The sequence below is a fragment of the Meles meles genome, chromosome 10 (genome assembly GCF_922984935.1).
Source record: "Meles meles chromosome 10, mMelMel3.1 paternal haplotype, whole genome shotgun sequence".
Taxonomy (NCBI): domain Eukaryota; kingdom Metazoa; phylum Chordata; class Mammalia; order Carnivora; family Mustelidae; genus Meles; species Meles meles.
The window spans coordinates 99,747,611-99,759,754 of NC_060075.1; the positions used below are offsets into that span (position 1 = coordinate 99,747,611).

The window sequence follows — 12,144 nt, forward strand, 5'->3', positions numbered from 1 at the left end:
TAAATAAGTAAATCTTAAAAAAAAAAAAAAAAAGCAACCACAGTGCAGATAGCATTGATGTAAGTGACGGTCATTATCTTAAAGTCAAAAGATTAACGTGCATGGGAAGAAACTGACCTACAAAGATTTAACTTTTTACATGTCAGATTGAATGCTGGTGACCTCAGTCAAGTGTCAGCACCACAGAAAAGGAGTGGAGGGTCGTGATTCAGAGTGAGGGCCACATGGCTACATGTCAGGCAGCCTTGGATCAAAGCCTGGCTCTGCCGTTCACTGGTTGTGTGCTCTCAGCAACTGATGGAGCCCTGTGCCTTAGTTTCCTTATCTGGAAAACAGGAATAACCTTGTAGAATTGCCATGATGATCCAATGTGACGATGCTTATGAGCACAGACACTGGCTAGTACTCAAGTTCATAGTAAGTATCAGTAACTAACAACTTTGTTAATGTGACTTTTGTGCTTTATTTGTACAATGTGTAATTTGTATGTATATGTGTATGTGTGATTTGTACAATCTGTTTTCATTTTATAGTTGTAAAAGGAGTGTACTTACCTAGCTTCATGCTTGTAGGTATTTAAGAAAACTAAATACACTTAATTGAATAAAAGAGGTCACAATCATTGTTTTGGGAGCATCGCAAGACTTTCTTACACTGTACGCAAAAATAAACTCAAAATGGATTAAAGACCTAAATGTGAAACCTGCAACCATAAACCCGCTAAAAGAAAACACAGGCAGTAATCTCTTGGACATCAGCCTTAGGAATATTTTTCTGGATATGTCTCCTCAGGGAAGGGAAACAAAAGCAAAAATCAACTATTGGGACTTCATCACAATAAAATACTCTTCCACAGCAAAGGAAACCATCAAAAAATGAAAGGCAACCTACAGAATAGAAGAAGAAATTTGCAAATGATATATCCATTAAGGGGCTCATATCCAAAATATATACAGAATTTCCACAACTCAATGCTAAAAAAACAAACAATCCCATCAAAAATTGGGCAGAAGACCTGAACACATATTATTCCAAAGAAGATATCCAAAGGTCCCACAGACACATGAAGATGCTCAATATCACGCATCATCAGGGAAATGCAGATCAAAACCACAATGAGGTATCAACTCGCACGTGTCAGAATGGCTAAAATCATGAAGAAAAGAAAACAGGTGTTGGTGAGGATGCGGAGAAAAAGGAACCTTCGTGCACTGTTGGTGGGAATGCAAACTGGTGTAGCCACTCTGGAAAACAGTATGGAGGTTTGTCAAAAAATTAAAAATAGAAATATTTTTAGTGCCATCTAGTAGGCACTAGGTGGCAAATATGGTGTCCATTTCAAGTTGCCTGATGTGTGTGGGCGTTCCAGTTGAAAGTGGATTACAACTGGCTAGACTGCACACACTTACGCTGTCACATTCAGGTGTCCATGAGGCCTGTCCAGCACACGTAGTATGAGCCCTTCATCCCCTCGGCCTAGCCCTACTAACCCAGCCAGTGCCTTCGCCATGATGCTGGGGCCCTTCATCTTCAGCACGGTCTTCTTACATACAAAGGAGAAGGAGCAGTCTCACTGAGGGGGCAGAGCCCTCTGACTCCTTAGAACACACACATGGTGGTTATGCAGGCTTGGGTCTACCTCTTATGGAGGTTGTTTTTGGTTTCCTTCCTTCCTTCCTTCCCTCATGCCATGGGACAATGGCACAACCTTACCTCAGTGGGAGATACAGCATTGAGTACCAAGGGACTGGGGTTGGGGAATGATTTTTATGTGTTTTTTTTTTTTCCCCACCTAATGCTATGTGGCATTTTTCATATGTGGTCACTCTCCTTTCTAAGATAGACACTGCCCTCCAACTTAAAAAAAAAAAAAAAAAAGGTGCCGTAGTGCTAGCTAGTAATTCCACCACTGGGTGCTTATTCGAAGAAAACGCAGATTCAAAAAGATCTCTGCACTCCTATGTTTACTGCCCCATTATCTACAATAGCCAAGATATAGAAACAATCCCAGGATCCACTGATAGATGAATAGATAAAGAAGCTGTGGAATGTACAATGACTGTGAACGTACAAGGACTCAGCCATAAAAAAGAATACAATCTTGCCAATTTCAATGGCATGGATGGATCTAGAGGGTATCAGATGATTTAATTTATACGTGCACCTAAAGCAACAGTAGAAATGAACAAAGAAAAACAGAAACAGACTCACACACACAGAACATAGTGGTGGTGTTTAGAGGTGAGGCAGGGAGGGGACGGGCAGGATAGGTAGAGTATGAAGTACAAACTTCCAGTTATAAAATGAATAAGTCAGAGGGATGGCAAGTAGACCATAGGGAAGGCAGTCACACTTACTGTGGTGAGCACTGGAGTAATGTATACAATTGTCTAATCACTATGCTGTAAAATGAAACTACTATAACATCGTGTGTCAACTATATTCAATATAAAAGTAAAATACAATAAAGTATTTAAAAATAAAAATGGGTCCCTACACTATCAGTTCTGAGACAGGCAGGCAGACTGGAGTCCCAGGATTTATTAGCGGTTTGCTGCTCAGCCACGCTATTTTAGATCATCTCCAACTGGACGGGCTGAACAGGAGGGGGCCAGGCAGGCCAGGCAGGATGGCCATCATCCCACGATGGCCACGAGTAACCAGACAACAGTGAGTTTCAAAATCTGATCGTGTGCATGGAGAGAAGGCCCTTCCTGCCCTAGCACCTTCTAAGGAAGGGGTGTGTGGTGCCTGGCCTGCATATGCCTCCTCTCCACTCCCTGAATCCTACCCTGGTGGCTCATCTGACCTCAGACTGGGCGGGTCATGCCTATCTTCGAGAAGAGAGTTATATTTTCAAAAAGAAGAGGATCACTTGGTCCTTGGGTCACCATCACAGCGACAGCTGAGATTCCAAGAACATTCTAGAGCCTTCTGGGACATGCCCACGTGAGTGATGGAGGCACAGCTCTGACTAGACCTAGGAGCTCCTCTCAGAACTCATGGAGAGAAGCGGGATTCTCTCGCTCCCCTCCCATCCTCTCCAGAGAGTCACCGGCATCACCTGTGTGACCAACCACATGACACAGTGCCCATCAGGCCCCTGGCACGGCTCTTCCAGAGCCAGCCCCTCCCCTTGTGATTCCCCGTCTACCCTGTCCACTCAGAAACCACACTCTGAGACTTGGATTTCATAGTGGGGCCTACAGGTCACACTATACTTCGGGGTCACGCTCTGTGAGAGTCTTCAATAGGGTTGGCATGACCAAGGAAATTAACCGGTTTTCTTTTGTAAATGTGTTTTATCTAGTGGGTAGAGTTTCCCTTCTGCAAGATACATCTACAGTTCTCTAAAGAAATTCAATGAAAGTTGAAGCATATCAATTGCTTGGTAGATGAAGTCCAGGCAAATGGTGGGCCTTCTTCTGGCACCAACAACGTCCTTCCATTGATCCTTCCAGGGACAATAAAACCCCAGAACAAAGTGGAAGAAAGACATCGATCCCAACAGCAGAGGCCAGGAATAAACTAATTTGATTGTTCGAAATGAGGGAGGAAATACCGTGGAGGCAAACGGGGTGGGAAAGTGGTCTTCCAAACTATTCTCAATAATCTAGCAACAGCACTGCGTGTCCTTCCTTTCCACCCAGGCCAGGAACAAGGGACAGGGAGGGATGCTACTACCAAAGGGACTTACCTTTCAACTGGGACTCAGAGCTGTCTCAGAGGGCTCTGGAGTGGCTCAGATGGAATCCCTATTAGAAGCAGGATGCCACTCATTAGGACAAAATCCCCTCATCCCCACCTGACGTCCACAGGCTCTGTCCCACCGCTCACCCTCACTTCCTGCCGAGAGATTCTGCATTCCTGCTTACTCTACATCAAGTCCCTTCAGCGCTTTGCTTTGTACTTGTAATAAAGTACAGCACCTTGTCATGGCCTCGAAGGCCCGAGACTTCCCACCACGACTCCCCACCAGCCTCAGCTCTGCCACCTGCCATGTCCCAGCCTCACCTCCTCCTCCACACCTGGAATAAGCAAGCTCTCCCTTGTTGAGGACTTGCACATGCTGTTCCTTCTGCTGGGATGATCTTCCCTCTCCTTTGCTCCTTTCTGCCCGCCATGACCCAAACTGACAAGTGCACTCCCTGAAAGGCCATCCCCCAATTCCTAATGAGGCCCTGTCATTCTCCCACAGGGACTTGGTTCCTTCTCTAGTGCTTCTCCTGATCTGTACTCACAGGTCTTTCCTGAGCTGTTTAGGACCAGCCATGACTCTAGACTCCCACTCCAAGGGAACAGGGGTCAAGACAGACAGAGTTGTTCAGCAACTGTTTGCTGCATGAGTGAGTTCTTGATGCTGGGATTCAGCTGCTATGCCGCTAACCAAGTTTGCTATGAACGAAGCCAAGGGGAATGTCCAGATGCCCAGAGGACAGCAGACAGTGCTGAAGGTACCCAGGGATTATTAGGGAGCCCCCCAAACACCCAATGGCCAGGAACCAGCTCTCACAGCTCTAAGGACAATATTCAGTGGTTCTTAGCTCCCAGTTTCTGAACACTTACGAGCCAGCCAAGCCTTCTGTGTGTGCCTGCTTCTCCCAGCAGCTTCACATGGCAGGTAAAGCTTCCCCATCTTAAGTATGGGGTGACTGAGGATGGCACAGGGTGAGTAACTTCCCCATGGCTGGAAAGACTGGAATGCCAGCTAAATCTCAGAATCCACTCAGGATCTAATGTGCCCCTGCCCCTCAGTTATTTCCTGAAAGCAAACCCCCAGGGGTATCTGGCAGGTTGATGTTGAGCTGTCTAAATGCTGTGCCCTGTGCTAGAACATTGGTGTCCTGCGGGGGTAGCCATAATGAGAGGGGTAGGTCAGAAAGTGGCCCTTTGGTGAAGCTTCTGGCACAATCATAGACACAAGCCATCTGCTGCAATGTGGGGTCTGGACAAGCCTTGTTTCAAAGCACAGTTAGAGCCTCTTCTTATTTCTAGGTAGAGTTAGAGCCCCCAAGAATTTCATTTGGGGCTCTAGATTTCTTATAGATTCCACAGATGACAGGGACCATGTTCAGCACCCTCAGGAAACAGAGGAAGGGGCAGAGTCAAAGGGAAAGGGAAGGAGTCCATGGATGATGTCCAGAGCTGGGACAGCCCCTGAGTCAGCCCTTAGGGTTCTCAATACCTTGAGGGTTGGGAACTCCTTAGAGGATCCAATGAAGGCCACTTGTCCTTTCTCCAGGCAAGATGAACCTTCATATGCACGCAAGCTCCACAACCCTCCGTGAGTGATCGGGGACCCTGGGTTAGAACCCACATAATACTTTCTCTCAGGGTCGAGCACCTCTAAGAGGGCAACGTTCTCTCTAAGACAATTCCTTCTAATAAAGGACAAATGAGGCACCCCCCCCAGATGCATTACTCTACCAACTCTGCCTTTACCAACAAAACCCGACACAGGAGGGACATTCATGAGGGGTGCAGATGAGTGACACGGGCTGAAAGACATGTATGTACGAAGGTCTCAAGTGAAGAGGCCATTCTAAGTTGCAGCTTACAGATGAAGACAGTAACGCCACACTGTTCTAGTAAAACCAGGGGCAGTGGCTGTCCCCAGGAAAAGGCCGTATTTTTGGGCAATGTGGACACCATATTTCGGAAGTCTGCCCCAGAACATAGTTCTACAGCTGTAAGCCATCTACCAATCCCTGTGACACGCTCTGCAGTCAGGAAGATGTAAGTTTAGATCTAGTAAAGATATCCTCAAGCTGTGTGAGATCCAACAAGTGACTTCATGTGCGCAGGTTCTTGGCACTTGTAAGCCTCAGTTTCCCCTAAAGCTGACCAAAGAGCACTTTCAACCTTCCTCTGACACGGTTAACGCAAGGATTAAATGTTTCTCATGCTGCAGTGCTGTGGAGGCCGTACTCAAGGACTGGTAGCTGCTACAAATAATGTAACTACTATTAACAGGTTTATTGTTGGGGACAAAACCCCCCAAAAGCCAGCCTCCTGTCTTCATGAGGGCAGACTGGAAGCTAGCTCCTCAAGGTGCCCCCAAAAGGCTCATTTGTGCAACAAATGCATTCAAAAACCAACAGAGAAACCCTACTCACAACCTTATTTCACCACTTTGACCCAGGTTTGGGGAAGCTTTCAGTAATTCAACATGAAAAGATTAGCTTTCTTGATAGGATTCTCAAAGACATAATGACAAAAGATATCCATAACACTCACCAAACTCTACACTCCGGCCGTATATGTGGGAATGCTTCTATCTCTGCGCACATCAAGTCAATATTCAAAGAGGAACATAGAGGAGCCGTGTCCCACAGCATTACACAACTCCTAGGCAGTTAAGAAAGTTCCGTAGGTGTGGATCACTTAACCATCGGCAAATGCTCTGCGAGGAAGCTGAGCAGAATGGCTTCTGCTCCAACCATCAGATAAAACAAGAGTAACTACATTGTCGAACGGTACAGCAAAAGGATCTCTCCTTCCAAATAACAGGCGGTGCTCCTTTCCTGAGGTTGGAACATTCTTATCAAATGAAATGAAATAGATCAGAGAAGACTTACTGATTGCCAAACCACCTGGCAATGTTTGCACACATCCCAAGCTGTTCCCTGCCCCCGCCTGGAGCAGCTTGCTTTGCCCCCTACAAGGAGAGTAGAGGGGTCTCCAGGCTGGGCTAAGGCAGTCCTAGGAGATGAAGGAGCTTCCCTGGACTGGGAGACAGAGGCGACAGTGCGGTGAGAACAAGCAGAGGCCTCTGATCCGACCCAGCCTAGTGACTTATTAATAAAGGTGCTACCCGATGCAGGGTTTCTTCCCAAGCAAGCCTGTGGACGGGTGACCGCACTTGCAGAGATGCTCCCTGCTGTGAGCACCACCAGCGACCAAACTCACAAGATGCTTTCATTTTCGTGGTCAAATTCCCAGACCTTTTAACCTTGGAAAATAAAATTTTCCAAGGTTAAAATTTTAACCTTGGAAAATAAAAAAGCGACTAGGGAGGAGGGAGAGCTTCCTCCTCCCTAATGAGGATGCCTGACGGCAACCTGCTTCTTTGTTACAAAGCGCACCCACCACTTTCTCATACCAGGGCCCATAGAGGCAATGCAGGAGTTCGCTTGGGGGAGAAAAACCTTAATTATTCTTTAAGAGCCAAGTCAGACCTTTCACGTCGCTGCCCACCTCGGGCCACAAGGCATTTGCTGAACTTGTAGAAAGCAATTCTTGCCATCTAAAGGCACGATTCAGCACCTTCTTTTCCTGAAGAGTGTTTATTTTTTTCTTCCCTCCAAACAGCATGTGACAAGAAGCTCATTGTTTTCTGGCAGCCAGTTTTGCCGTAGTGTGTTTTTTCAAGCTCGAAACCCATATTCGGTTTCTACCAAATACCACTGTCCCAGGATTACCAACGATGCTGCCAAACAGATAATGTATGCAGGGAGACATGCCTAGGAGCCCGACATGCTCCAGTTCTCAACAGAGCCAAGGGCCTGGGGTCCCACTGAAGGCACAGAGGGCCTGAGATGAGGGGATCTGCTGGCCAGGACAACATCTTTCCCCCGTGGGCCCCTGCAGTCTGCTCTGTGTCGCCAGAGCTACCCATTTCCCTGACTAGCAGCCCCCAGAGATCTGTCAACCATCCTCTCTGGCTGGGGAGGCAGGGCCCCTCCAGCACAGCCCCCTGGAGGAGGCAAGGAGTGTGTTTCCCCCCCCCCCCCCCCAGCTGTCCTCTGGTTAGATGCCAGCCTCACTGCACAGAGGCCACACCCACACCCAGCCACCACCTCGGTCCCGCAATCCCAGAGACTCTGTCAAGCTGCTCCCTTGTAGGCCATTACAAGCTGAATGATGAGCTCTCTGTGCAAAGCTGCTCACTGACCTGCCCTTCATTGGGAGGCTTCACTATTCCCCAAGACTTCTACCTGGACTTCATCTCTTCCTACTCCCCTTCCTTCTCTGCCTCCCCCTCCTCCTCCCTCCCCCAAGCTTCCTTCCCCTCTTCCTATGTCAGTGCAAGTTGGTTCCGACTCTGCCAGGCCCCACCCCGTCTCCTCCTTCCCACCCTCCCTGCTCCACCCACACTCAGGCTGGACTACTGCAGTAGACTCTCACAGAATCTCCTCTACCTCCTGACACACCCCCTCTGAGTCCCCACGTCTACAGGCTAGGAAGACTCTTCCTCAAGCACAACTCCCTTCTACCAGGCCCCTACTACAAGCACCTAAGTGCTCCCCACTGGCCACTGGGCAATCCCAAACCTCCCTGCCTGAGATGCTTTATCTCAATGCTATTTCCACTGTGACCCCACATCGCCCAGCTGCAGTGACCAGAACCTTGGCGCTCCACACACAGGAGGGGCTCTTCCCCCTCTATCCCATCTCCAGCTGCCGATCCTCTGCCAGCCCCATCTGTGCCAGCTCAGCACCACCGCTGAGCAGCAAAGACCCTACACAATGCAGTCACCAGGTGTAGCCTCCATTTCCTCCTCTGTGTGATGAGGACAATACCCATGCCTTCTCCAGGGGATCATGTCAAAGTTAAGTGATCTCACTCTTCTCGGATCCACAGACACTACCTGGCAACCGAGCCTTCAGCTAGCAACTCCTGTGACAGTGTGGAATGGGACTATCCTGTTCTCACATGTCCATGAAGCCAGAAAGCCGAGAATCCCATGTTCTAGATTCTAGAAATGCCCCAGCAGGTCCTTGCCTGGAGGGATCCCACCTATTGTCTATCCCCTCACTAGCACAGTGAGGAGAAGGCCAGAAGTCTCTGAGGCCAGTACGTCAGGCTAGTGGGGACATCACGGTGCCCTATCCCTCACCTGGTGCTTCTCTGTCCTCCCCCAAACCATCCAGGGGCCTCCTAGAGAGCCACACCAGAACTGAGCTGGACTGGAGGCCAGCAGAGACAGAGCTGTGGAACTGCAGGGCCGGGGCTGTGTGGGAGGGCCATGATGTGGGTCCCTGGGGCCCGGGCAAGTTCAGGAATAGAAACAGATGCATTTCCTGCTCAACTAATTTTGGAGAGAGGCTGGCTGGGACTGCCCATGTAAGCTGGGTGACAGAGAGTGTCAGAAGTGGGCACACTATAGGCTCGCTGGTTGAAGCCCCAAAACGTTGAGTTTCTAAGTCAGGTGGAGACTGCAGAGTTCAGCAGACTCAAGAGACCCCCAAAAGAACCTGAATAAGGGGGATGCCTGCTGGATCCAGGCCCCGGGCAGGGACCACTCTAAGCTGTGGTGCATAAGAGTCAGGGACCCCGCAAGAGGACCCAGGGTGGGGGCAGGCTACGCAGCAGCAAGGGAAGGACAGAAGGCACCCACAAAGGACAAGTGCTGGCTCCCTTCGTTACTGTCAGCATCCCCACCCAGGCCACGAAGCAGCCCCTGGAGGCCTCCAAGAATAGACAGGACACAGCATCCTCCCCAGCAGGTGCCATGATGAGGCTCAAGTATGGGGGCCGGGTGGGAAAGGGGAGCTTCAGCTGGATATGGAAATGAACTTGAAGTCTAGGGGGACTGCCCTACACGTATTCCCGGGTGGCAGAACCGGCAGAGACCCAACTGTCCTTTCTTAAATGTGCTATTCTCTATCCCACCACCATTCCAGAATGATCAGAAATGGAAATGGCCCAAAAAAGAGAAGAAGAGAGACTAGTAGGGAAGAACACAGATCTATGTTCTCTGGAAGACCACAAGGGGAGGGCAGACTTTGGAATCTCCTAGGACCCACCTGGCTGTGGTTCTGGGAGAGCTGGCTTAGCAGCTCCAGGAAAGCTGAGCCACACAGAAGCCCCCGGTGTACCCCTAAACTGAGATCTGGCAGCGTGGCCCATTCGTATTCCCGAAGAAAAGAATAATCGGGGATTTTTAGCACGTTCTCCTCAATGCTGACAAATTTCTTCCCGGGCCACGTGGCCATTAGTAAGCACAACCCACGGAACCACCAGGGAAACTGCGAGTGAGTCCACTGACAGACAAGATGTTAAAGAACAGAAAATTACGGAAATGACCAGGAATATATTTCAACACATCCCTATGGCAATGGCAGGCACCTCTATTATACAAGAGGCATCAGCGAAAATAAATACAGATAGCAGTTTTGTTCTAGAACATGCCAGAATGAAAGTTGGCAAACATTATCAAAAGTAAGGTTGTTTTTTTGTTTGTTTGTTTGTTTGTTTCTGGTTTAAGCACATTTGGGGGGTAATTATCAGCAACAGCAGAAAACCCTTGGTTTCACATCACCCTCCAAGAAACCACGCTGTCCTGTTAGCACTGATTTTTTTTTTTTTTTTTTTTTAAGCTCAGAAGACCTATGGCAAATCCTACAATTTCCTCCTGATTCACTAATGGACCTGGCAAGGGGCAGGAAACACCAGCGAGCCTCCCATCACACACGAGAGACGCCAAACCCGGGACATGAGGGAATGGCAGGGATGCGGATTTGTTTTCAACGAGATGCACACGAGGGTTTTTTGTTGTGGTTTCTTTCCTTCAGGGGGAAAAAGAAAAGGACTAAGACTGTATTAAGTTCCTTCTAGCAAAGTGTGAAAAAAAAAAAAAAAAGAATGAAACCGAATGGGAATTCTAAGATAAAAATGGAAGAACAAGAATTTAGAAAGGATGCCACACAGTCTGAAATGCACCCTGCTGCCTGCTGATAAGCCGGTCCTGTTTCTATTTACTTTTGTGAATAACTGAAAAGCAGAGAAATCTGACGAGCCAGCTTTCCACAGAGCCAGTAACTGATTGGAAGAGAACAGAGCTCTGCGCATTTCTCAGGGAAATGAACCCGGCTCCTTTCCCCCACAGCCAGAAAAGCTCAAAATCATGGTTCAGAGAAAAGCCCGTCCCAGGGATGCCCCGTTTCCTGATGTCTGCCTGGGGACGTCTGATTTCTGGGCCTGTGTTTTTATGACTCCATTACGATGGGTGCGCCCCTGACAGCAGACTCACGCAGAATTGCTCTAAAAAATAGCTGAACCTCGTGTCCACTGCCTCCAATCTTATTTCTGCCCATTAGGGAAAGAACTTTTACTGCCTAAAGTACATGCAATGACACTTTATTTAGGTTGACATTAATCTGTTACTAAAGACACCTTCAGCAAAAATAGCAGAGAGGCATAAAGGCATGAGAACACTCACAGAAACAGAGACCAAGGGTCACTTGATGTCGATATGGGTATTTTCTGGCCCGAGAGCTGGGCGTTGGGTGCCTTGAATTCTCCTTTGAAAATATGACACTTGATAACCTCCGCGGGAGCTGAGTCTCAAAATAGGGCCTGGGCCCCACGGCGGATCCCTGGACTGGCGAAATCGGAGCCGGGTGCTTCTATGGCTCAGCTAGAGTGGGTCCTCCAGACCTCCCCCGCATCCGTGCAGGGCGTGGAGCTGAGGAGCCCAGCCAGGCCCATTTCCCGAAGGCCACGGTATGGAGAGTGCAACATGCTGGTTAGCCAAGGCCATGCTGCGTGTCTCTAAATCCATCCATGGGGAAGCTCACGGGGCAGGAGGCCAGTGCGGGACAGATGGGCTCCTGGGTCTCTAACCCTGGAGAAAGGGAGGGGGAGGGACTGGGAGGGAGGAAGAGGAGGAGCTGTCCTTCCTCATGTCAGTGGACAAGTCCGGTCGCCCTCCACTCTCCACTACGAAGGTACCCGCTGGTGCCTACTATAGGTTTTTGATCTGGCTGCTTGGGGTGGGTAGGGGCCCCCACAGGACTTCTGCACCACACCATGTCCCACCCCCAGGGGCACAGCCTGGTTTGAGGGGCCCTGCATCCCAGGTCCTCTTTAAGTGAAACAACACATGAGCACCATCGTAGGTCAGGTGTGGATGTGGCCCAACATAGGTGGCCCTAAGGATCTAGCCTCAACAGCCAAAAGAAGTGAAGGGGAAGGTGGGCCTTCCCACCCAGCCAGCCTCCGTCCTCTCCCCTGCTCTGCAGTCTTTCCAGCCACCAGCCCCCACCCAGCCTCCCCTAGGACTTACAGTCTGCATTCTACTAACTCCCCCCAAGTCAGAACGCTTCAGTGCGGCTGAACAAAAACATCCATTCACTTCCTAAGCTTCACAAACAAACCTGAGCAGAAACTCCACAGGCTCCCTCAGCAGGAAACCTGCTC

At 49.1% G+C, this 12,144-nt stretch overlaps 1 protein-coding gene across 6 annotated transcripts in view; it reads right to left on the reverse strand.

The window, feature by feature from the left end:
• Positions 1 to 12,144, reverse strand: part of COBL (cordon-bleu WH2 repeat protein) — a 260,852-nt gene that overhangs the window by 176,088 nt on the left and 72,620 nt on the right. The window contains exon 1 of one of the 6 annotated variants that reach the window (XM_046020834.1): positions 6,579 to 6,674. The exons of the other annotated variants lie outside the window; for them this stretch is intronic. Coding sequence (XP_045876790.1) covers positions 6,579 to 6,613 — 35 coding nt within the window. The 5' untranslated portion in view covers positions 6,614 to 6,674. Of the gene's footprint in view, positions 1 to 6,578; positions 6,675 to 12,144 lie in introns of those variants that run through there. 6 annotated transcript variants of the gene reach the window in all.